General features: G+C 56.6%; 4 protein-coding genes across 7 annotated transcripts; 2 read left to right on the top strand and 2 right to left on the bottom strand.

Moving 5' to 3' along the window:
* Positions 1-12: 12 nt before the first annotated feature.
* Positions 13-3,426, top strand: YPEL3 (yippee like 3). The gene is made up of 4 exons (XM_041747501.1): positions 13-884; positions 989-1,032; positions 1,246-1,354; positions 2,946-3,426. The coding sequence occupies exons 1-4, from the start codon at positions 654-656 to the stop codon at positions 3,033-3,035; spliced, it is 474 nt and encodes a 157-aa protein (XP_041603435.1). The 5' UTR covers positions 13-653; the 3' UTR covers positions 3,036-3,426.
* Positions 3,427-3,554: 128 nt separating this feature from the next.
* TBX6 (T-box transcription factor 6) lies at positions 3,555-8,965 on the top strand. 2 transcript variants are annotated; one of them, XM_041747494.1, is made up of 8 exons: positions 3,555-4,680; positions 4,771-5,005; positions 5,937-6,204; positions 6,292-6,438; positions 6,516-6,586; positions 7,916-7,989; positions 8,072-8,255; positions 8,343-8,965. In XM_041747494.1, the coding sequence occupies exons 1-8, from the start codon at positions 4,563-4,565 to the stop codon at positions 8,554-8,556; spliced, it is 1,311 nt and encodes a 436-aa protein (XP_041603428.1). In that variant the 5' UTR covers positions 3,555-4,562; the 3' UTR covers positions 8,557-8,965. The 2 variants fall into 2 exon arrangements, with proteins under 2 accessions (XP_041603428.1, XP_041603427.1); XM_041747493.1 differs by having other exon boundaries at positions 5,937-6,438.
* A 345-nt stretch (positions 8,966-9,310) lies between these two features.
* PPP4C (protein phosphatase 4 catalytic subunit) lies at positions 9,311-16,935 on the bottom strand. Of its 2 annotated transcripts, none has more exons than XM_041747499.1 (9): positions 16,791-16,935; positions 16,396-16,557; positions 12,632-12,683; positions 12,001-12,051; positions 11,724-11,825; positions 11,041-11,214; positions 10,816-10,942; positions 9,836-10,025; positions 9,311-9,756 (listed from the first exon to the last, which is right to left on the bottom strand). In XM_041747499.1, exons 2-9 carry the CDS (start codon positions 16,491-16,493, stop codon positions 9,627-9,629), a joined length of 924 nt encoding a protein of 307 aa, XP_041603433.1. In that variant the 5' UTR covers positions 16,494-16,557; positions 16,791-16,935; the 3' UTR covers positions 9,311-9,626. The 2 variants fall into 2 exon arrangements, with proteins under 2 accessions (XP_041603433.1, XP_041603434.1); XM_041747500.1 differs by lacking the exon at positions 16,791-16,935 and adding an exon at positions 16,217-16,303 and having other exon boundaries at positions 16,396-16,535.
* A 1,990-nt stretch (positions 16,936-18,925) lies between these two features.
* On the bottom strand, positions 18,926-24,519 carry ALDOA (aldolase, fructose-bisphosphate A). Of its 2 annotated transcripts, none has more exons than XM_041747496.1 (9): positions 24,373-24,519; positions 21,810-21,936; positions 21,513-21,724; positions 20,669-20,723; positions 20,402-20,562; positions 19,969-20,052; positions 19,678-19,852; positions 19,315-19,514; positions 18,926-19,230 (listed from the first exon to the last, which is right to left on the bottom strand). In XM_041747496.1, the coding sequence occupies exons 2-9, from the start codon at positions 21,919-21,921 to the stop codon at positions 19,135-19,137; spliced, it is 1,095 nt and encodes a 364-aa protein (XP_041603430.1). In that variant the 5' UTR covers positions 21,922-21,936; positions 24,373-24,519; the 3' UTR covers positions 18,926-19,134. The 2 variants fall into 2 exon arrangements, with proteins under 2 accessions (XP_041603430.1, XP_041603431.1); XM_041747497.1 differs by lacking the exon at positions 24,373-24,519 and adding an exon at positions 23,231-23,384.
* Positions 24,520-24,654: the final 135 nt, after the last annotated feature.

Genomic DNA, 24,654 nt, shown 5'->3' with positions numbered 1-24,654 from the left:
GTGAGGCCCGCATCGTCAGGGCTGCGCGTCGCCCCGCGCCCCCGCCCCGCCAGCGAGGACTGCCCCCTTCCCCCGGCGCCCGCCCCCCACCCCCGCGCCCCAGGTGAGCCTCGGGGTCTCAGGTAAGGCTCCGCGACGCAGGTAAGAGACCCTCGGCACAGACCGGGCCTCGGCGCCCCCCATCCCACCCCAGGTAAGAGCCCCTCCCCTCCTAGGTGACTCTCCACCTTCAGTGAGGGCCCCTGCCTTCTCCAGGTGAGGGACCCTCTCCCCAGGTGAACGCCCTGTACTTCACGTGCAGCCGCTTCCCCGCCCCCCTCCGCCCCCGCCCTTGGCAGTTCAGGTGAGGTCCTAAGGACCATCCAGCTCCTCATCCCTCCCTACTTCCCCCTAAATGAGAACTGAGAGCTCATCCCCTGCAAAGCCCCTTCCTCCAGCTTCAGTTACCAGGTCAGCAGGGGTGAGGCCGGAAGTAGATGGGTGACTCACTTCAGGCTCCTCCAAGCCTCAGTTTCCCCGTGATGCAACTTGAGGCCTCCTCAGTGAGTCAAAACTGAGCTGGCTCTGGCCCCTGGAGAAGCTGCTGGCTCTGGGGAGAGAAGACAGCAGCCAAGTGTGACAGAGAGAGTCCCCATGGCCCTGGGTGTGCCTGCATGTGTGTGGCCCAGGCCCTGACAGCCCACTCACTCCCTTCCCTGCAGGCACTGGGCTCCCTCTGCTCCCCGTGGGCTGCTCCCCGCGTGGGGCCACTGCCCCCGGCCCCCGCCATGGTGCGGATTTCAAAGCCCAAGACGTTTCAGGCCTACTTGGATGACTGTCACCGGAGGTATAGCTGTGCCCACTGCCGCGCTCACCTGGCCAACCACGACGACCTCATCTCCAAGGTAACCAGGTCACATTTGGGGCTACAATGAGAGGCTAGAAGGGCTACCTGGCAGCTTTCCACCAATAGCCCTGACTCCCTTCCTCTCTCCCTCCCACCCTTTAGTCCTTCCAGGGCAGTCAGGGGCGTGCCTACCTCTTCAACTCTGTGTGAGTATTTGGTCCCCCTTCTTTCTTTTCCTGATCTCTGTCATGACCTATGACCCCTGGCATCATGCTGAGACTCCCAAAGTCCCCTGATTCAGGTTAGAAGATGTGATCGCCCTTCTCTTGGATACTAAGGACAGACACAGTTGGATACAAGCTAGAGGGGGGCTTTGTGATGGCAGGACCCTCCCTGGGACTGCCCCCATCTCCCCGCAGGGTGAACGTGGGCTGCGGGCCAGCCGAGGAGCGGGTGCTGCTGACAGGCCTCCATGCTGTTGCTGACATCCACTGCGAGAACTGCAAGACAACTTTGGGCTGGAAATATGTGAGTCTGTGACCTCTGACCCCAGACTACTCTTTGACACAACCTCACATCACCTCCTCACAAGCAGTCGTGTAGTAATCTTTCAGAGCACACAGGCTCAGCTCCCACAAGTCAAACTTTTTTTTCATCCCCTGACTATGCTCTTATCTGTCACATCCTGCAAGGGGTTTTTAGAATTTTTCTCTCCACCCATCCCTCTCCTCACATGCGCATGCATCCCCATCTTAGAGATGAGGCCATCATCAGAATGACCATTTATTGAATGTTTATGGGCCATGCACTCTGTGTGCTTGCCACACATTATCTCATTCCATCATTACAACAATCCTGTAGGTAGAGTCTATTATTAGCTCCACTTTACAGAAGAAAAGAAGGCCCAGAGATGTTAGGTAACTTTCCCAAGGTCACACAATGGTAAGGAACAGAATAGGGACCAGAATCCTGGTTGTGGGTTTTGTTTAACTCCACATCTTTGACTCCACAGCTTCCACTGCCATTCAGAGGTTCAGAGAAATTGCCCAAGAACTCACAGTGACATGGAGCTTGCATCCATGAGCCTCATTTTCACTGCCCTCCTTACCAGAGCTGCTGTCCAGGGTCTGATTTCACTACCTTGAGTCTCATTTCCTTATCTGGCAGTGGAGGATAAAGCCATTACCTGGCACCCAAAATTGTTATGGGGATCAGATTAGATGCAGCAAGAGAAGATGCTCTGGGGAAACTGCAAGGAACAGGACTCTTCAGGCATCACTTGGAGCTGCAGTGCCTCTGTGGGGTAGATGCCCCAGACAGAGGCAGGCGGGCTGCCGAACCCGAGCTCACCCTTGCCCTTGCCACAGATTTGCTTTGCATCCCCAGACGGGTGATTCGACCTCTCTGGACTTCTGTCAAATAAAGCGATGGCCTAATCCAGAGGCCAAAAACTCAAGTGCTTGCATCTGGGGAGGGAGGGGCTGGTCTGGCAAACTAGAGTAAGCCTGGCCCACCTATATTTTATTTTTATTTTTTTTTTAATTTTTTAATTTATTTATGATAGTCACACACACACACACAGAGAGAGAGAGAGAGAGAGAGAGAGAGAGGCAGAGACATAGGCAGAGGGAGAAGCAGGCTCCATGCACCGGGAGCCCGACGTGGGATTCGATCCCGGGTCTCCAGGATCGCGCCCTGGGCCAAAGGCAGGCGCCAAACTGCTGCGCCACTCAGGGATCCCCCACCTATATTTTAGTATTTTAAAGTTATTTTTACTAAACTCTGCTGGCCCAACAAAACACACGCATAAGTCAAAACTGGCCTTCAGGCTACCAGTTTGTTGTAATCTCTGGGTCTTTAGGAAACTTCCATATCCTCTCTATTGGAGCCAACATTAGTACTTAAAAAGTCCCGGTAATTCAGAGTTTTGTCTGTCCCATTAGTGAGAAGCCTAGCTTTGTCATTTCCCTGCTGTGTGTCTTGTGGCCAGGTGGTTTGGCTTCTCTGCATGACGGCTTCCTTATAAGTAAAATGGGGCCAGACATACCTGCTCCCCAACCCTAATCTCTTTTTGGTAAAGCCCTTGCTCCAGGGACGATGCCCTCTCCCCTCTTTTCAGGAACAGGCCTTCGAGAGCAGCCAGAAGTACAAAGAGGGGAAGTACATCATTGAACTCAACCACATGATCAAAGACAACGGCTGGGACTGACCCCTGCTCCTGCCTCATGTGGCTCGAGCCTGGCCTGGCCGCCAGAGGGCGCCACTGGCTTCCCTCCACAAGAAGGGAGCCCTGGACCCTCAGGGCCCCCGCAGAGGAAGGATCCAGCTCCTGTACATATATTTTATTGCATGCACTGTGACCTTGGGGGGAGATCAGAAGGTGGACGACACCCCCGCAACTCCCTGCGATCTGGCTGGCTTGGATCTCGTTTTTAACCCCTTCCTGCCCCGCCTGCCCTATAGATATGGCCTGTGTGCTGCTCCCCCGGCCCCAGTGCACCGTCTGCCCTGTGAACTCCCCCCACCGGGCCCCTCTTACCCCACGCGTGTCTGCTCCCCTCGTTCTGTAGCGTTTGTACATAATAAAACAATGAAGTGGAGACAGCCCCGGGCTCACGTGGAATCCGGGAAAGGGGACTCATGCATACAGACTCCTCTGCAGATCTGTTCTTTTCTGGGCCCCCACATGACACGGGTGGGCGCCGCGGTCAAAGCGGCAGTCTGCGCTCTGGGGGCTCAGCCATCTGAGACCCAGGACCCGTCTCCCTGCCCGTGGAGCTTCCCGACACCACTCAGCCTGCCTAGGCCTTGACCTCGGCTGATCTGCGCCTTCTCAGCTCTAGCGTTTTGCCGCCGCCTAGAGGCAAAGCTCCCCTGGGGGGCAACCGCGCCGCCAGGTTCACCGCCCAATCTTCGCGACTACGATTTCCAGCGGTCCCAGCGGCGTCTCTCCGTCTCCTCCGCGTCCAGTCTCGGCCTCGGGCCTGCTGGGAAGTGTAGTTCCGAGGGTTCCCCAGCGCGGGACCTTCTGGGAAAGCCCGACACCAGCCGTCAGAGACGTCTCGGTCGAACTGTGGGTGTTTCTGCACTCCAGAGGCTCGGCGCAGGGTGGAGGTTTTGCAGGATGGGAAGCAGGAAGGAAGGACTCCAGGGTTCGGGCCTCACCTGCGGACTCCTCGAGGTCCCCAGTGCCCTGCGTCACGATCATCTCAGGCCGCATCCCTCCAGCCCTGCTCTTTCCGTCCAGTCATGCTTCATCCCTCCAAGTGAAGGAGGGGGTGGGGGTACCTGCTAGGAAAGTATGGAGCGCCAAGGTCTGCCCCAGGACTCCAGGCTCCATCCCAGGGTCCAGGCCCCGCCCTTCAGTAGCTTAGCCTTAGCCGGGGCTCCCCCCGTGGGAACGGGGACCAGCTGGCCGGAAGCGCCAAACTGCGTCCCTGTGGAGCCCCGGGGATCAATCAGGCCGAGGAGTTAATTATGTAATGAGGGGGCAGGGGGTCGGAGCTAATGAAGCCTGGGGGGGGTGAAGGGGAGGGTACCCAGGTATCCGGCCCCCTCTTGGACCCCTTCCAGGCCCCAGGGGTCTCCACCCCAGCCCAATTCCAGGGCCCCACATAGGGGAGGGGCTGTGATCCTGGGTCTGTTGGGGGCTGAGCTGTGAGCTATAAAGGGGGCATCTCTCAGCACCGGGAACTGACTCTAGGCAGCGTGACCTGAGGCCAGACAGGACTACTCCATGTACCATCCACGGGAGTTGTACCCCTCCCTGGGGACAGGCTACCGCCTTGGGCCCCCCCAGCCTGGGACAGATTCCAGCTTCCCGCCTGCCCTGGCAGAGGGCTACCGCTACCCTGGTGAGCATGGGGACCAGCTCCTGTGAGGGGCCGCGGGGGGGGCTGTGGCCCTCTGCTGGCTCCTCATTCTGCCCACCCCCTTGTCTCCAGATCTGGACACTCCCAAGTTGGATTGCTTCCTCTCCGGGATTGAAGCTGCTTCCTGCACCCTGGCTGCTCCCCCAGCCCTGCCCCCGCTACCCCCAGCCCTGGGCACTGAGCAGGCCCCCCCAGCCCCAGAGGTCCTTCATTCGCTCCCCGGAGTCAGCCTGAGCCTGGACAACCGGGAGCTGTGGAAAGAGTTCAGTTCTGTGGGAACAGAGATGATCATCACCAAAGCTGGGAGGTGAGGGGCTGGGCCAGGGTCAGAGGGCCCACCCAGTGTGTTCCTGGTGGGGGTCTTTTGGGAAAGGCTGAGTTCTTGGTGCTGGGGTTAGGTTTGGGGGTTGCTGGAGGGTCTAGGTCTCTGCCTAAGTCCAGGGTGCAAGTGTGGCCTGGGTCAAGGGTTACTCTAAGGCTGGATCAGGGGTCATTCGGTGGCAAGGGCCAAGGGTCAGTCTGTGGAATCTGTAGCAAGGGTCCTAGGTCAGTCTGGGCCTGGGTCGGAAAGTGTGGCTGGTGATAGGTTCTTTTGTGGCCTGGATCAGGGGTCGATCTGTGGCTGGAGACAGGGTTCAGACCATGACTAGGGTCAAGTGCCAGCCAGTGGCCAGCATTCTGGGAAATCTGGCCAGGATCAGGGTCAGTATGTGGCTAGGTCTGGGGTCACCCTGGAAGCAGGGATGTGGTCCGTGTGTGGCCTGTGTCTTTCTAGGCCAGGAGCTCAGGCCAGGCATGCTAAGTCCTCTGCCCTGCTGCAGGCAGGACATTTTTTTGCCCAAAGCAGGTTTGCCAGCAGTGTTGACTCTGGTGCTGGAGATTAGGTGAGGAGACCAGAGTGGGGAGCAAGATCCTGGCAAGATCTTAGGGACAAAAGTGTGACCCCACTGCTTCTGTGGATGGAGTTTGAGGGGCTAAGAGTCAGGAGTCCTGGCTCTGCTCCTAATCAGCTATGTGACCCTGGTCAGATCACCTGTCTGTCCTGTTTCCCGAGTGTGAAATGGGATGAGACAAGCCTCCAGCTGGAAGACCTGCCCTCTGAATTCTAATTCCACCTCCCTCGACGTTTCTCTGACAAAACTGGGTGAGCCAATTGTGGCTGTGCCCCTGCCAGCGCTGTGCCCACTGCTGGCCAGCGGGTAGTGCCAGGCCTCTCCCATCCCCCCTCCCTTGTCCAGGCGCATGTTCCCTGCTTGTCGAGTGTCAGTCACTGGCCTGGACCCTGAGGCCCGCTACCTGTTCCTTCTGGATGTGGTTCCAGTGGATGGGGCTCGCTACCGCTGGCAGGGCCGGCGCTGGGAGCCCAGTGGCAAGGCAGAGCCCCGCCTGCCGGACCGAGTCTACATTCATCCCGACTCTCCAGCCACTGGTGCCCACTGGATGCGGCAGCCTGTGTCTTTCCATCGTGTCAAGCTCACCAACAGCACCCTGGACCCTCACGGCCATGTGAGGCCCTGGCTGGGAGGACAGGCTGAGGGGTGGGGGTGGGGGTGGGGCCCCAGGCAGGGAGTCATCTGGTTCCTTCTCTCCCAGCTGATCTTGCACTCCATGCACAAGTACCAGCCCCGCATCCACCTGGTGCGGGCAGCCCAGCTTTGTAGCCAACACTGGGGCGGTGTCGCCTCCTTCCGCTTCCCTGAGACCACATTTATCTCGGTGACAGCCTACCAGAACCCCAGGGTAAGTGACCCGCTGGAGGGGGGTGGTAGGCACTGCCCAGGCCATTGGGAGCTTTGACCCTGGCTGTGTGTCCCCAGATCACACAGCTGAAGATCGCAGCCAATCCCTTTGCCAAGGGCTTCCGGGAGAATGGCAGAAACTGTAAGAGGTAGGCATTGTTCGTTCACTGATTCGTTCATTCAGCACATGTTTATGAACTGACTGCGATGTGCCAGGCACTGTGCCAGAGGCCAGGAACGCAATAGTAAGTAAAAACATGTATTTGCTCATGGATTCCATAAATACTCATTTAGCACCTGCTGTGTGCCAGGCACAGTTCTAGCCGCTGGAGATCCATCAGGGAACAAAACCAAAGCCCCTGCCCTTACAGAACTGATACTCTAGGGGACAGAGTAGACAAGTAAAATAAGTAAAATATAAGTGAGCTATAAGTTTTTTTTTAAGATTTTTTAAAAAATTTATTCATGAGAGACACACAGAGAGGCAGAGATACAGGCAGAGGGAGAAGCAGGCTCCATGCAGGGAGCCCCACGTGGGACTCGATCCCAGGACCGCAGGATCACGCTTTGAGCCAAAGGCAAACACTCAACCACTGAGCCACCCAGGCATCCCAAGTGATAAGTTCTGAAGAGAAAAGCAATAAGGGAAGGAAGATAGGGAGGACTGGAGTGAGGTATTTATTAGATGAGAGCCTTGGAAAAGTCCTAAAGGAAGTATAGTGTGTATCTGAGGAAAGGCGGGCCAAGAAGCAGGAACAGCATATGCAAGGGCTCTGAGGCAGGAGCTTGACTGTGGTGTGGCTGGAGTGGAAGAGGCAAGTCAGAGGTGAAAGGTAGCCACGTTACATTGGACTGTGAAGGTTTATTTAGGACTTTGGCTTCTGAGTACAGCTCCCTCAGAGCTGTCCTTTGCCCTCAAGGTGTGTGGTCGTGGAGAAGAGGCAGCCATTAATCAAGGGGTCACCCTAACAAATGTGAAGTAGAACTATTGGCAGATGTTATGAGGGAGGTTGTGGCATGCTGTGGGAGGGCGGGAGGACTTTCTTGAGAAAGGGAGACAAGAATGAACCTAAGACAAGGACTAGCTAGACCGGTGAGCAGGGGCAGAGAGAAGAGGATTCCAGAGTCTGGTGGCAAGGCAACTAATGATGGCGAGGGCAAGCCAGGCGAGATGAGCTGGGTTCAGACCACACCCTGTCCTTCTAGCTTGGGGAGCAGTTTCCCAAATGTGATAGCCACAAGAGGAAACCACTGGAAAATTTTAGGGGGAAAATCAACTCCAGCTCCCCCACTTTCTAGTCACTTCATTCTCCAGACTTTGGTTCCTTCATCTGTAAAATGGGTATAATAATGGCACCTACCCGACAGGGTCCTTGGGAGGGTGAAATGCCTGGTACCTGGCAAGTGCTATTATTATCACCATCATTACCATCATCATCACCATCACCATCATCATCATCATTGTCACTGTTCTCCAGGGAGCGAGATGCCCGTGTGAAGAGGAAACTGCGGGTCCCAGAGCCAATAGCTGCAGAGGCCTATGGGAATGGAGGTGAGTGGCACCTTGATGGTGATGGGGCCAGTCCCCAGCTGCCAATCCTCATTAGCCCAACCTGTCCCCTCCATCTCCCTAGATGCGCCAGGCGGACCCTGTGATTCCACACTGGGGGGGGACGTCCGTGAGTCGGATCCAGAGCAGCCCCCGGCCCCTGGCGAAGCTGCTCCCACCCCAGCTCCTCGGTGCGGTGGCCCCAGTGCCGAAGCCTACCTCCTGCACCCTGCAGCCTTCCACGGAGCGCCCAGTCACCTTCCAACCAGGTGAGTGGGAAAGGGGCATGGAGCTGGGCTGTTCCAGCTTGGGGGGGGGGGGGTATTTCTCTACTCTGACTCCTCTCTTTGCTTCAGGAACCCCAGCTTCCCCGAGGCTCCAGACTCAGGGCGTCCGGCCCCCTACTCGGCTGCATTCCTGGAGCTGCAGCCTGGGCCAGGGGGCTCAGGATACCCAGCAGCTGCACCAACGGCACCCTTCCCCTCACACTTCCTCCAGGGGGGCCCCTTCCCCCTTGCCTACCCCGGTCCTGGGGCTTACCTGGAGGTGGGCTCCAAACCAATGTACTGAGCTCTCCCCGGGGCCCCTCTGCCACCCTGGCTGTGTTCCATCACAGACCTCCACTGCCCTTCCCCCAGACCTGCGGCCTGCCACTTCCACCGGCCCCATCCCCCACACCAAATGGCTGCCTGGGGCCTCCCCCCACCCCACTTCACACTTTGCTTTCACTCCCACCCACCCTGGCTTCAAAGCTCTGGCTAAGCTGCTGGGAGTCCAGCTGGGGCCGGCTTCCCCTTCCAGGCTCTCACCTCCGTGTGAATGGAGGGAGGCTCTGCGTGGCCAAATGGGGCCACTGCCCTGCGCTCCCGCCTCCTGGGCCTCAGCCCTGGGCTGTGCAAGTTCTAGCCCCTCGGCCCAGTGCAAGCCACACCAGTCTGTTCTCAGGACCAGAGTATTTTTGTTAATAAAACTCAAAAGACTTCAGTGCTCCGTACACATCGGCGAGTGGTGTTTAGCCCTGGGGCGGGCTGGGTGAGCAAAGGTGTTGTGGGGAGACCTGGGCCCTCACCTCCTACGCAGACTCGCAGGTTTCCAGCTGCTTGACCAATGGCTCTGGGCTGTTTCCTCTTCAGGGACATGGGGAAATCTGAATGTCCTGACACTGCCTTGTTTTGAGAATGAAATAAGGCTGCTGCCGAGAACCCAGCTCTCTCTCTGCTGGGAACAGTCACTGAGGCGCTGGGGCAGTTCAAGGCCCTCGGTACAGCCCAGGGCCAGGCCGGCATTGCTGCTCATTCCCAATCAAGTCTGACACACACCCAAATACCATTTTTCTCCTTTTATTAGAATTTTTCTTTTTTTCTCTCAAAATTTTTATCTAAAAACAAACAAAAAAAAAAAAAAAGAAAAAAAGAAAAAAGAAAACCAAAAAATTATTGGAAACTCCATGGTTCAAGTGGGGAGAAAGGAGAGGAGCATGGAGCTGAGGCTCCAAGCCTCTCCAGAGAAAGTCCTCACCCTCGAAGTGCCCTCTCTGGGGGGAGAGCAGAGCCGAGACAGCCCCCCCTCCCGATGCCCAGCCTCTGTCTGGAGAAGAGGGCAGAGTCACAGTGGTCCGAGGGCCAGAGGGGTTGGAGGGATCACAGGAAATAATCGGCCACGGGCTTCTTGGAGGGGATGCCCCGGGTCTCTTGGGGAGCAGCCTCGAAGATGATGAAATCTTTCTGGAGATGCTCATCCAGCTCCAAGATGGCTGCCACATTCCCACAGCTGGAAGTAGGAAGGCAGCCGTGTTAGACGGGTGGGTCAGCCTGGCTCCCACCCCCACCTCATGGCCCGGGCAGCTCACCGGTAGCAATAGTTGGGTGCAGACCACACAGTGAGCACAGTCTCATTGAAGTGCCACTTGTAACCTTCCATCACCAGTTGATGGGCACGGCAGATCATGTCAATGTCATTGGCTGCATTGAACTGGGCCACCACGTCACTGCCAAACAGGTAGCCAGCCCCGCGGGGGCTCACACCCCAGCCTGTTGTGTCTGAGGCAAAAGAAGGTAGGGATGGGGGGAGAGCGTGTCCTCCAGGCTTCTCTGGTGCCCATTGCCCTTTGAAAAAGAACATTCCATCCCCTTCTCCCAATGAGGCCCATGGGGCAAGAGCACAGGGCCTGAGTGTATTCTGGGGGATCCCAGAGTCAACCGCAATTGCTGGAGCAGATAAGCTCCAAGGAGAAAATTTTCTGACCATTGGAGCTACCCCATAATCAGAGTGGCCATGTGAATCACTGGCCAAACAGGCGTACCCAAAAGTGAAAGGAAGCGCCCATTATGACCACACAGGTCAAGCAGGTGTGAATGAGGCCTGCCCTGGCTGCCCTGGGAGGAGTGGCCAGGCAGCTGGGCAGGGCAGTGAGAGAGTGGAGGCTGTGTCATCACAGAAGGAGCTTGGTATTCGGGAGACTTGGCTTTCAATCCAGGCTCTGCTCTATTTTAGCTGGGGAGTCCCACAAAATCAGGGAGGATTCTCACGGGGCCAGCATTCTGGGCGTCTACCCTCTGCAGAAGCCCCTTCACATTCAGGGAACGGATGTTTCTGTCCCAAACAAGCCTCCGAGCAACGATCTACATGCCTGACCCCTCAGAGCTCAAAACACCAGCTGCTCCCGCTCCTCCTCTTCATGGACAGGGCCCTTGGAAACCAACCTGTTCTGCTCTTCCCCAAGCCCACCTCGCTAGACCCCTTCAACACTTTAACTGTCCCTTTAACCAAAGGACCCCTTCAGTCTCCTGCCAAACTAAGGGGAGAGCCGGCCCGCCCTACCACCCTCACCTTCAGGGTCAGACCAGAGCAGGTCACACATAGGTCCGTCATGGGGCACCTCTTGCTTTCGGTCAATGGTCCGGATCTGGTCCAGGGTCTGGATGGAGGGGGAGAGACCCCCGTGCACACAGAAGATCTACACAGAGACCAGAAAGGAGCGAAGGTGAGCTGAGCCCAGCGGCTCCTCGCCTCCCCACCCTTCCCCATCCCTGCAGGGCCCAAAGGCCAGCCTACCTTGCCATCGATGATGGCCGACAGGCTGAGGTAGTCAAAGATCTCTGTGCAGTAGCGCCACACAGTCACCGAGCCGTATTTACGCAGACACTCGTCATAGAAGCCATAGACCTGGGTGATCTGGCGGCTCTCGTGGTTGCCCCGGATCAGGGTGATGCGGTCAGGATAGCGAACCTGGAGGCGGGCTGGGGTCTAGGCTCTGCCTCTCCCCTGTCACCTCCCATGCCCTCTCAGACCCCCTCACATGTGTCAGCCCTGTCCCAGCATCACATCATCCTGTGCCTGCCTCTGCATGGCGCCGCATCCACCTTGGAGGCCCCAGCCCCTCCTCCAGGGGATCTGAGGCTGACCTCTCTCCATCCCAACTATAGACCCAGCTCCGCTTTCACCTCCAAGTCCTGACCAAGACCCTCAGGTGCCTTGTCATCCTGCCCACCCATGGATGCCAGACCTGGGAGAACTCCATGCCCCACCTCCCACTTTCTGAGCACAGGGCGCCTCTATTCCCTCCCCTTCAATGTCGCTGCGCCAACTCCTGCTCCAGGGGCCCCGTCAGATGCCCCCAAGGGCAGGGGAAGCTGCCCTGCCTGCTCCCTGGCAAGCTGGGCACTAGCAGCACAGCTCAAGAGATGGGGGCAGAAAGGACACAGACAGGTCAGGCCTGAGGTGGCCCAGGTCCCTACCTTCAGTGCCAGCAGCAGGAGGAATGTTTCGACGCTGTAGAAACCACGATCCACAAAGTCTCCCATGAAGAGGTAGTTGGTCTCTGGGACGTCGCCACCCACCTGGGGGGAGAAGAATCTGCTTGGTCCCCAAAATGTCCCCTGCTATGGCAGCCCTTCTTTCAGAAAGCCACCAAACTAGAGGCTTCTCACCTACACTCCACTCACCAAATTAAAGGTTCCACTCTCAATTCATGCCCCAGGTCACCTTTGGGTCCCAGAGTCTCCCCACACTTACTCTGAACAGCTCCTTGAGGTCATAGAATTGTCCGTGGATGTCACCGCATACCTGCAAAGTGAGGAGAGGTGCGTCGCAACTCACAGTCTGAAAGTTCTGCTCCCAGGGACTAACCTTCAAAATACCCACTGTTTAGCAGCTCCTTATCACTCCTGGCCAAATCTTTACTTCTTAGGGCCAAAATCTCCTCTCCTACCCCGACTCTGCCTGGTTTGGAATCACAACCCATCCCACACAGAGTGCCAACTACTCTGTGGGCAAGAGATAGAGCCAGGTCTTTCCAGTTAGACCTGTAGCTTCTGGAGGACCTAGCCCGCTCCTCTCCCTGTTCCCCTCAAAGAACCTAGAATAAAGCTGCTAATAACAGAATACATAGGAACATTTGGAGTAGAATCACTCACCATAGTAAGAAGCCTTCTGCCCTGGCCAAGAGTAACCCCCCAACATATTAAAAGACCATTCCCATAACATCTGTTTCATACAGCAAGGCTCCCTTAAAGATGGGAGAGGGAGCAGATACACGGAGCCCCTGGGCTCTCAGGGATGGGGGTAGCCCTCTGCAGCCCGTAAGATTAGGGGGTATGCCCGTGTGCCTAAGACGAAGCTAGGCTCCGGAACAACAGGTACTCACTGTGACTGGCGAGTCCACCCTCTGTACGTTGCTCTCCTCTACCAAGATCTCTCTGGAGACAGGAGAAGACCAGGGTCACCACGGCCAGGCCAGGCCAGCCCAATTCCTGATCTTTTCCAGGGGAGGATATGAGGTAACCTCTAGGGGGCAGGAGTGAGGTGTGCAATATCCCCAGGATAGGCTGACCAGGCCTGGCCAGGCCTCCCAGAGGCCAACTGGCCAGAGCCCAAACTCTTAACTGCATTCAAAGTTTTTCCGAGGCCGCAGCCTTCTGAGTCCTAACCCTCCCTGCTGCCCTCTTTCACACAACCGGTGCTCATTCAGAAAACACACCTCCTCTCCGCACAGAAACCTCTGCTCACACGCTGCTCCCTCAGCTTCGAGTACTCTGGAGACTGTGTCCTCCACTGAGCTTACGGTCCCTCTCTGCTCATCAGAGGCCTTGCACAGACCATCCCAAGGTACCCAGTCATCAGACACACCATCAAAGTAATGCGCTGTGTTTTTCCTTACTTAAAGGGAGTGACAACGTTGTTCTTTCATTTCTCCCTGCAGTGGAGTCTACTACTACTTGCCAGCACATGACATAAAATCACTTTGTCAGTTACAGTCAACTGGAGAGGAGCCACGCTTCCAGATTTCTACCTTGATGACAGCAGCAGTGACCACTCTAGCTGATATGCCACAGGACCGCAGTAAGAGCTCTGCATCAACGACACAATCAAAGAACCATCCCCAAAGCAGGCATCATGATGACACCCACTGCTCGGATGAATAAACTGGCTATAGTCCTACAGGTGGGACTTGAACCAAGCAGCCTGGCCCAGGGTCTGGCACTTTTATCAAGCTGCTCTGGTTTTAGAGGGCCCCAGGCACCTGCCTACCTTTTTCCGCCAGCCTCTCCCTAGGAGACTAGGAGCTCCCTGAGCTCAGAGAACCCGTGGTTTTACCTATGTCCCTGAGGGCACTCTCTCAGGCAAAAGCAGCTTGAGGGAAGTGTGGTTGCTTGGCTTTCTGGGAATGGGAGGGGGCCCTGGCAGGGGTCTGGGAGGCCATCCGGCCACCAAGCCCTCCCCGCCGCTGGACTACATCATGTGTCCAGCATCCTTCCACATCAACTGCTTGTGAAGACATTTCCAAATGACTCAGGGGGGTTCTTCTCATCCTCATCTGACACAGAAACTGAAGCTCAGAGAAAAAAGGGGCAGGGCCCGGCAAGGTGGGGAAAGAGAGCCAGCCTCCGACCCCAGCTCTGTCACTCACAGCACATCACCCGCCCTCTCAGAGCTAACACTTACCCACCTTTACTTCCACAACAAATGCCAGTCCCTATCCCTACATATGTAGAATCTCATCTGAGCTCCATAATGACTTCAAAGACTTGGAGAGGTACAGTGACTTGACCAGGGTCACACCATTTTTAGGGGACAAAGCTGGGATTCACGATGAAGACCACCAAATTCAAACCCTCTGCTCTTTTACCATAGTGATATACATTATATATGTAAGTATTTTTTAAAGTAATTTCTACACCCGGTGTAGGGCTCAAACTCACAACCCCGATATCAGAAGTTGTATGCTCTACCGACTGAGTCAGCCAGGCACCCCTACACTGGTATTTCAAAGAGGACCAAGTTTGGTTCACATACTTCAGGTCTCTCTAGTTCCAAGAATTTACATCTATGTACCCTGGGGGCAAGCTGAGGTTCTAAGATGCTACTGGCCTGGGCCTGGGCCCCTTGTGGGTCTCCAGGAGGCCACAGCCAGGTGCACAAGTTGTTCTCCCTTCAGATCAGACCCTGGATAATACTGGCCAACTTAGGTCTCAGCCCAGTACCTCCCAAGCTCTTCTCAGTTTCAGCTGGGCAGGACTCCCCGACCCCTCAATCCTCTATAGCTCCCCAATGCCTTGCTGACTGGTTGGCTATCAGTTTACAGGCAGTATAGTAAAAGACCTGGATCCAAACAAAGTGAACCTCTCTTCCAACCAGCTATGGGGCTACAGGCAAGACATTATGTCTTCTGAGGCTCAGTTTCCTCTTCTGTGAAACACTCTCTCCAACCTGCCCGCTCTATAGGGCTGCTGCCAAGAGCCGGTGAGACTGGATACATAACCTGTGTGTCATTCCGAAAACCCCACCATGCTATGCGAGCACTAGCTATCATCACCACCAAATGAATTCAGGCCCTCTGGGCAAGATGAGTCTTACAGGAAAAAGAACAGTGCCAAGCAACAGTTGGTTTAAGTTCCTAAAAATGCTGTCAAGACTGAGGGAACAGCGGTGACTAAAAACACCTTGGGGCTGGTCCAGTCAGGGAAACTTTCTTTCACTGCCAGAACACAAAAGAGTCACAGACAAGCATTTAAGAGGCCTTGCCTGTTTCCCAAACAGGCCCAGTCTGGCCACTATGGGTCTATCTGAGGTAAAGCCAGGCAAGAGGCCTAGAGCCACAAGGCCGGGACCTAGCTCTGCTACTTTCTTTCTGGGTGACCTCAGTCAAGTCACTAGGTGCCTAAGGGGTCATGTTAAAGGGAGCAAACAGCTTCCATCTCACAAGACTCCTGTGCAGAAAAGAGAGAAGTTCCTTGCCAGTACAACGCCTGTCGTTCAAGGAGTGTAGGGTCATTGTGCTGGCTCTTTCCCCACAATCTCCAGCGTGGTACAAGCTAAACAGTACCTCAGGGGAGGCCGGTAAGTGGTCTCCTCACTGGTGCCCATACATCCCAGAGCTTCCACTCCTGCTCTCATCCTCCTGGGAATATCCTTGGTCCCTGGCCCTGCTCCCATTAGCTACCCAAATTATTTTCATCTTCCAAGGCCACCTTCTCCTAGAAGCCTTCCCAGGTGACTTTGGTCCTTACTGGCAATGCCCCCTTCCTACACGGTAGTAACGTAACACCTAAAGACTGTTGAACACCTACTTTGTACCACAGCACTATGCTAAGCTCCTCCGAGGCACCAACTTAATGCCTCTTCACCGTCATCTTCTTAAATACTATTATTCCCACTTTACAAATAAAGAAACTGCCAGAGACCTCAAGATCACCAACAGGGCAGTGAGTGGCAACGCTCACATTCCAACCCAGAACCATCACATTCCAAAGCCTGAGCTCTTAACCACTACATGACCCTACTTCCCACGGGCCTCCCTTCATGTCAGGTTTAATTCCATTCTGACTTATTTGCTACCATTTCACACTGAACATGAGGAGATCCAATTCCACCACCTTGCGTTAAGGCCTGAAAAGAGACAGGACATGGAGCACTGGCTTCAGACTCCATCCCTTACTTGCTGGCTGACTCTGAATAGAAGAGTCCTCAGCTGCAAAATGGGGACAATACCACCCACCTTTAGGGGTTGTTCTTGTAATTAATAAGAAGTCTACAAACCATACAGCCTTTAGCCTTGAACTGCCTTGAACTTTTGTTTTTGTCAACGCTTCCTTTGATCATCTTAATTTTCAAGGCCTATCCCCACAGTTCGGTTCCTCCCAGAAACTCTGTTCCCCCGACAAGTAGGACTGTCTCCTTGAGCCTCCTTAGGACTTTTTATAATTCTCTGACGCCACTGAAAACACATCACCTAATACTTTAAGTGTCTTTCTCCAGGTCTGTCTTCTCCCAACGGGCTGGTTGCTCCTCGAGGGAAGTGGCCCTATTCTGCTCCTCTCTGGGAAAGATTCCAGGATGAGCCAGGCCCCAAGTTCTCGGCTGGGTCTGCCCCAGGCCAGAACCCCGGGTCAGCGGGGCCACCCGGCTCACCTGGCCTTAGCGCACAGGGCCTTGACTTCGCTCTCTTTGATGAGCTCGCAGCGCCGCAGTTGCTCGATCTGCCGGTCCAGGTCGCTGATCTCCGCCATGGCCCACCCCCCGGCGCGGGTCAGAGCCGGGGCCGCCGCCCCCTCCGCACCGCACAGGGGTCTCCTGAGAAAGGCGAGGACGAGCCCGGGGATCAGACTGTTTGTAGGGGGCGCCGGGAGTGGAGGTGGGGAGGCAACTCGATCCTGGAGAGGGCCCGGCCCCCCCACCCCCGCCTCCCCTCCCCTCAGCCCCTGGACCCCCGAAGTCCCACGGCCCTGGCTGCTCCCAGCTAACTCCCGTCGAAACCCGTGGTCCCGCGCTCGGGACGGTGGCCTAGAGGAGTCTCAGACTATTACCGCCGCCGCGACTCCGGCTCCCGCTCCCGGGCTCCCTGCCTTCCTCCTTCCCTCGGCTTTGGGCCGCCGCCACCGCCGCTTCTACTTCCGGCCCCGCCGCGGAAGCGAAGGAGGATCAGTTCCGCCGCGCGCCGGATGTGGCGTCATACACACCCTCCCCTTCCCGCGCCGCGCCCCTAGCTCCGCCTCTCGAGCCTAAGAATGGAAATGAGCGAAGGAACCGGATGTCGGCGGCTCGCCAGCCGAGGTGACCGCGGTCCCGGTTGACACCTCAGTACCCTCCGCGTGGCCGTCTCAGTGAGACGCAAGCTGAGCCGCGCCTCGAGATACCTGTTTGGGTCGGCCTCCCCCAGTACAGTCCCCGAGGGTCACGCTTTCAGCCCGTGCCTGGCACAGAAGGCGCCTCAGCGGGTGTTCAGAGGCTGGAGGCATCCCGTCCAGATCCCTCTCCACGGCCCCGGAGAAATCTCTGCCACAGAGGACCTCTGAAGTTAGAGGCAGAAACGAGGCCACCTTGCTCACACGTAGCGTATGCCTCAGGCAACATGACCTCCCGATTCCAGAACGGCCCCTGACAACCCTCAGTTGCTTTATAGTGTCTGCAGTTGCATTTCTTTTTGTACGGAATCAGTTCTTAAAAATAATAATAATAATTAATAATAATAATAATAATCAGTTCTTGTTTCTCATCCATCTATTGCTTAGACTCGTTCTGGAATTCACTGTTACTAGAAAAGCTCCAAAACCCTCAAACTGTCATTTGAGGAAATGGTCTGTAAGCGTCCTTTGCCCTGTATGGGCCTTTGCACGGGCTGCTCCCTTTTGAAGCGTCCTTTTTGCTATCTTCTGTTGACCTTCCATTTTTACTTGCTTTACTTCAGACTTTATTTCACAGTGAGGTTAGGCACAGAAGTAAGGCCAAAGTTGAGAGAAACACTAAGAGTAGGTTTGGTTCTGTATGTAGTCAACAGATGCAAATGTGCACTGGAGGAAAGGACCAAGTCCTTAAACTCCTAGAAGGCCCTGCACAGCACTATAGGGATCCAGAAGGTCCAGAGATGACAAGTCAAGATTTTTTTTTTTTTCTAGAGGGAAGCTCAGGCAGGAAAGGGCCCCTTATCAAAAATTCAGGAAATGGCAGGAGTCATGAGGTCCCTGGTTATGACTAGGATCTTCAACAGCTCAGAAGCTCTGATGCAGTTACTACTTTGCCCTAGCCTAGGTGACTGGGTAAGGGCTCAGGGCATGGCACAGGGGTAAGAGCAAGGCCTTCCTTCTGGCTTCATGGAATATTGCTGCTGCATTGACTTAGTGCTTAACCTGGAACCTGAGGGCCACAGTTCTGTTGTTGAGGTGACTGTTAGAAAGGGATTCCATGTTCGTCAAGGGGTTCCCCAGCCCAAAGATTAAGAAGCCAGTTATAATCCCATCTCCTGTTAAGTCGGGAAAACAGACAGCTCAACCATGTAGATTAAGGACATGCATTAATAATCTTGTCTTCATCCAGAAAGTGCTATCTCAAGCAGTATGGCACTTAAGCAGGAGTTGGGAATAGCACATGCTCATATAGATTGTGTCATCTGGCTCATAGCACTCAGGAAATGTTAGCTTTTGTCAGTGACTTTTTGTGCCAGGGGCCTCCTGCACCTGAATTCTCAGTCTATAAGGGAGGCTGAGTGGGAGCACCTAGATGGCTCAGTGGTTGGGCATCTCCCTTTGGCTCAGGGCATGATCCCAGGGTCCTGGGATCGAGTCCTACATCAGGCTCCCAGCAGGGAGCCTGCTTCTCCTTTTGCCTATGTCTCTGCCTCTCTCTGTGGATCTCTGACGAATAAAATCTTTTAAAAATAAAAAAATCAAAGTGAGGCTGAGCCTAACAGTTACACATGTAGTCCCCAACTATGAGCCTTATTGGGTACTGCTGGTAGAAGGGGGCAAAGCCCTTGATGGTTGGAAGAAAATGTCACAAGATCTCTTCTTGAAGCCCTCGGCATAAAACAAAACAGGAAGGTTCTCTCTCAACCTGTTCAATTTTTTCCTGCCTCGCAAGGAAAAACAGAAAACAAGGGCTCTTCTATGCTCTGTCACCTCCCTGGGCCCTCCCCTAACCTGAACACCAGACACAGACAGCAGACTCCCCCTTAAATAGTTGTTTATTGGCAGTGGGCTGGAAAGAGCAACGGAGTTAGCATATACAGACAACACCACACACCAATGTCACATGGGAGGCCAAAGTGATGGGAAAGAGCAGCCTGGAGCCCCAGGTGAGGCCCTCTCTTCAAGTGTGAGTGTGGGAGAGGGCGGGGGCTGGAGTGTTGAGGGGGCAGCCTTAGAACACCTCCGCTTAGTAGGCGTGGTTAGAGATGAAGAGGGACTCGCTGGCTGCAGCCCCGGCCTGACCACTTGGGGTGTACTTTCCTTGACAGGCGAGGCTGTTGGCCTAAGAGGGGAGAGGAGCCAGAGTGAGGTCTCATCAGAATTCCATCCACCCCGGCACCCGGCCCAATTCTGGTCCCATCCTTACCAGGGCTCGTTTGATATACTCCTCCTGGGCAGCCTTCTGGTTCTCCTTCTTTCCACCCCAGGCCTTCAGGGCAGAAGCCTGTAGGGCTCGGCCATAGGAGAAGGTCAGGGCCCATGGCTTCAGCAGGGGGCACTTGTTGATGGCATTGAGGTTGATGGATGCCTCCTCCTCACTCTGGCCGCCTGATAGGAAGGTGATCCCTGTAGAACAAAGAATAAAGTAGGGTAAGTGGTTATAATCAAAGACCTGGGGATTAGCAGAAGCCTCTAGAAGCTGACCTGGAAATCTGACCAAATGAGCCTAAGGGTTGTGGTTACAGTTCATCTACCCTCCAGGGATCAAGATGAGGATGTGGAGTCTCACCAGTAACAGCGGGGGGTACTGTGCGGCGCAGTGCTGTGACAGTTGCCATGGCAATCTCCTCATGAGAATATTTATGGGTGCAGGCATGGCCTGGGGTTACCATATTGGGCTTCAGCAAAGTGCCTTCCAGGTAGATGTGGTGGTCACTCAGAGCCTTGTAGACAGCAGCCAGCACCTAGAGCAGAGCAGGGTCAAAGTGGATTGGGTGGGGGGTGGGGGGCAGGGGTCAGCCCCAAAGGCGTTGGCCCAGCTGCCTAGCCCCCACACTGCCCAGCCAGGCAGGCAACTTACCTTCTCGGTTACATACTGACAGCGCTTCAAGTCATGGTCCCCATCGGGGAGGATCTCAGGCTCCACAATGGGCACGATGCCATTCTGCGGGGGTGAGGGACAGAGTAGCCATGAGGCCTCCTAACCTCTAGGTCTCCACAGCCATCAGCCAAGATCTGATCTCCATGACAGAGACTCCGGCTTCACAGCCATCAATGGACTGTACTCCTACAGGCATCTCCTCTGAGCCACCCACACAATCCCTATTCTGCCCCTCTGCTCACAGAGCCCTCCAAGGACCTTCACGGGCCCAGGCCCAATGCTTGGTGAGGATCCAGAACAGTTGCCTCAGGGAGGGGGGTGGTATGTATACTGACAGATGGGTGGCAGGCTAGCTGACACTCTAGAAACAAATGAGGTGGAAGGTGGCCTGTTGGGGGACCTGCAGGCCCACCTGCTGGCAGATGCTGGCATAACGGGCCAGAACGTTGGCATTTTCCATGATCGCAAGGGCTGAGGGAGTGTGTTCCCCAATTTTTAGCACACAGCGCCACTTGGCAAAGTCAGCCCCGTCCTTCTTGTACTGGGCACAGCGCTCAGACAGCCCATCCAGCCCTGGAGGGGGAAGAGAGGAGTCAGAGCATAGCAGAAGAGGTGCACTCACCAGAGGGATAGCAGCATGGAATGGGTTCGTCTGGAGAGCAAGGAGAACAGTTCTCACCTTGGGTGGTAGTCTCGCCATTTGTTCCTGCCAGGGGTACCACACCTTTGTCCACCTGTTGGGGGGGGGGGGGGCCAACAACATAAGACAGGGTAAGTGGCCTCTAATACTCCACTCTGCCCTCGACTTTCCTTAACCTCTCAAGCAGTATCTCATGATTTGCGAATATTTTCTTTTTTATTTTAAAATTTTTATTTATTTATTCATGAGAGACACAAAGAGAAAGAGGCAGAGGCACAGGCAGAGGGAGAAGCAGGCTCCATGCAGGGAGCCTGATGTGGGACTGGATCCCAGGACTCCGGGATCACGCCCTGGGCTGAAGGCAGGCGCTCAATTGCTGAGCCACCCAGGCGTCCCGTGAATGTTTTCGCTTAGTTACACAACCTGATCCTAGGAGAAAAATACACGGGGATGTGACTGAACAAGAGCCTGGGCTCCTACCACTAACTCGGTGAGCCAAACACTTCCAACTACCCTGAGCTTCTGATTTTTTGTCTGTACAATGAAGGGAATACCGTGCTCTGAGAATTACAAGGATTAAAAATTCCAAGCAGGGGCACCTGGCTGGCTCAGCCGGTGGTGTGTCTCTTGATCTCACAGTTGTGAGTTTGAACCCCACAATGGCTGTGGAGAGGACTTAAAAATAAAATGTTAAAAAAAAAAAAAAAAAGGCCAAGCAGGTTTCAGAAGTTTCTAGCTTTTCTTGCATATGCTTTGGAGGTGATCTGGGGCAGACTCCACCCCCAAGTCTCCAGGCTCCCACCCCAATCCCCAGCCTACTACTCTGGCCTTTTCTCTCCAAGACTCATCTCAAATCTCACATCCTGAGACCCAGGCTCCTCACCTTGATGCCTACAACACCACCCTTGGATTTGATAACTTGGGGGAAGGGACGCCCATCGTCGGTCTTCTGGTACAGTGTCTCGTGGAATAGGATGACACCCCCAATGCAGGGGTTTACACGGTCGTCGGCGGTCAGCAGCAGCTGGCGGTAGAAGCGCCGGTTCTCCTCCGTGTTCTCAGTGCCAATGGACTGCAGCCGCTTGGCGATGCTCCCTGGAAGGGGGAATCATACAGAAATAATGGGATCAGCCCATCACCCTCAACCCTAGCGCCTCCTCCTACTGTGTCCTGCCCATACCAGTGGACTCATCTGCAGCCAGGATGCCCTTGCCCGGAGCCACGATGCGGTGAGCGATGTCAGAAAGCTCCTTCTTCTGCTCCGGGGTCAGCGCTGGGTATTGGTAGGGCATGTTGCCGGTCAGTTCCTACGCAAAGGATGCAGAAACTGGTTAGCTGGGTCTCACCATGGTCTCCCAACAAGCAGGGCCCCTTGCCTGGTGGCCCGGACAAAGGTTCCTTACCTCCCCTGCTCCATACTGGTATGTCTTGGGGCACATTCTGTCCCCAGCCCTCCCCTACTCCCAACTTCCCTATACTAGGCCTGCCTACTGTACCTTTCCTAACTCTGTTTGTTGCTGGGTGTTTCCCAGCTGAGGGTGGGGTAGCATACTGTCATCTGGGGAAACGCAATAGGCCAGAGCCATGGACAAACAGGTCATGTAGAAGACGGACCCTTCTGGCTTGCGCTCTGCCATGGGGTCACCTTGCCTAGAAGCAGAACCGAACCAGAGTAGTTTAGAATTTAGAGGTGGTAGGCAGGCAGAGGGCCCAACCCAAGGACCGAGATGAGGGAAAGTTCTGTGCTTCGAGTCCCACAGCAGAAGGGCCAGAGCTGAGATTAGAACCCAGATCTTCTGACCACCAGGGCCTTTCAACCCACCCAAGATCCCAGGGCTGGCCCAGGCTTGAAGGCCTCAAGGACATCCCAAGGTCAAGTTTCTCCCCCCAGGTTTGAGGGAGGGTGTTAGAAAAAAGGGCAGAAATGTAATCAGAAGCCCAGGAAAGGGAAGCAGAGGAAGCCCAGCCGGAGGTGGCGGAAAGGGGTAAGGTTTGCCGATCTCACTGCTCATACAGGGTTAAGAGAATTGTAGAGAGGCAAGCGCCCCACCCCTTCCCCTGAAAATGCTCCCGTCTTTTCGCACGGCTGCAGCTGCTCCAGGCTCACAATCAAGGTCACCCGATAAGGAAAGACACGGAAAGTGTTAACGGGTCATCAGGCGCCTCCTAGGGGTTTCCCCCTCCTCGCCGGGGTCGCCCACCTCCCAGGGCAGAGACCAACCACGCTTTCGGAAACCCTAAAGCACTATAAGAACCGGCCCCCACCCCTCGCGGCCTCTTAGGATCCCCGCAGAGGCAAAGGGGTCATAACGCTTTGCACCTGGGGTCTCAGCAAGAAGAGGAGAGGAAGAACGGCCCTTCATTTCGTCCTGCTTCCTCCCCCGCCATGACTCAGCGCGCGGAGCCGCGGCACTGCGCAGCAAACCCGGGGAACTCAAGCCGGAGGGGGCTGCGGAGTCGGGACTGGAGCATGTGGGTGGTGGTGGGGCGTGGGAGATGCTGGGAATGGGGGTGGGGGCGGGGAGGGCTTCCGACTGCCGACGGTCCCCCAGGATCCTTCTCCATGGTCCCTGACCTTCGCACGTGGCAAGGGGCGCTCACCTGGCGCGGGAGGGGGCGGGTTGGCGCGGCGCGGCGCGGCGCGGCGGTGGAGGGCGGCGGTGGAGGGCGGCGGTGGAGGGCGGCGGGCCGGCGGGCGGACTGAGGGAGCGAACGCGGCGCCGTCACCAGGACCCCGGTTCTGCGGCGCGTTCCAGGAGGAACGCAGCCTATTCAGCTCCCGGGGGGGCGGCGCAGGGGGCGGGGAGGAGGGAGGCGGTGCCGGGCCTTATAAAGGCACCGCGCCAGCCTCCGCCGGGTTTTTTCCCTTGAAGGGGGCCGGAGGCGCCCTGGCGTCCAATTGCAGGCGAGGAACAGTGCAGAGGCCGCCCCCGAACGGCGAAGCCCGGAGGCGGCGCTTGGGCGGGGACAGCGCGGCGAGAACACGATCCCTCCCCCGGCCCCCTAAGACGTGACTCGGGCCACATCCTGCGGGTCGCCTGGGCCCTCCCCTCCCTCTCCCTTTCCCCCCCAGTTGGCACGTTCTGGGGCGCCGTGACTCAGCCCATTTGGGGCACCGGAGGAGGTGGGGAGGGGGAAAGCGGGGGCGAGAGCCTCCCCCCGCCCCGGCCCGGGGCAGCCCGGCTTCCGGCCCGCGCGATGGCCGCGAGTGTCCCGCTGGGACAGAACCCGGAGGCCGGGCGTCGGCCGGCCTCGCCCGCAGGCTCCGCTAGCCGGTTCAGGGGCTCCGGGGCGTGGGGCCGCCCTCCCGGGGTCACCAGTCCAGGCGGAAGAGCGGCCGCACGGGGAGGAGCGCGAGAGGGCGGCGGGGCAGGCGGAGGGCGGAGGCCGGGCGGCAGCGGTTCCGGGCAGCCGGCCCGCGCGGGTGTGGGCGCCGCAGCCGCGCCCGTCGGGCTCGGGGCCCCGGGGCCGGCCCTGCACCGCTGCGCACGCGCTCTCCGCCCGGGGCCAGCGCCGACCGGCCTGCAGCGGCGCCCGCTCGCCCCGGCGAGTCTGGGAGTGCGGCGCCAGAGTCCTCGCGGAAGCGTCTCCCTGGGACCTGGCTTCCCCCTCCGAATCCAATCTGCCCCTAGCTGGTCAGCCCCAGCAACACCGCGAGCCCCTCGTCCTAGGGGCCAGGCCTCCTTCCTACTCTGGGCCCCTTACGCCCCACCCCACCCCTGCTGCGTCCCGCTGGCGCCCACCTGCGAGGAGGCTGAAGGAGAGGGCAGAGCCTGGTCAGCAGCGAGTGAGCCAGGCTGCTCCCGGGCTGGGTTATAAGGCAGCTCCTGCCCTCCCCCCAGCCAATGTCCCCAACCTCCTCCGGTGACCCCTGCCCTTTCCTTGCCACGGATCCCCTGGCAGGGACCTATATTTAGGGAAACCTGAAGCCCCTGACATTCATGCCAGCATGGGGCCTAAAGTGAGGGAAGGGGGAGAAAACCGTGGGCCTGCCCTACTTGGGGGGCATGGGGAGCCCTGTCCAC

This window comes from Vulpes lagopus, chromosome 3 (assembly GCF_018345385.1).
Source record: "Vulpes lagopus strain Blue_001 chromosome 3, ASM1834538v1, whole genome shotgun sequence".
NCBI classification, from domain to species: Eukaryota; Metazoa; Chordata; class Mammalia; order Carnivora; family Canidae; genus Vulpes; species Vulpes lagopus.
This window is presented reverse-complemented; position numbering and strand designations above follow the sequence as displayed.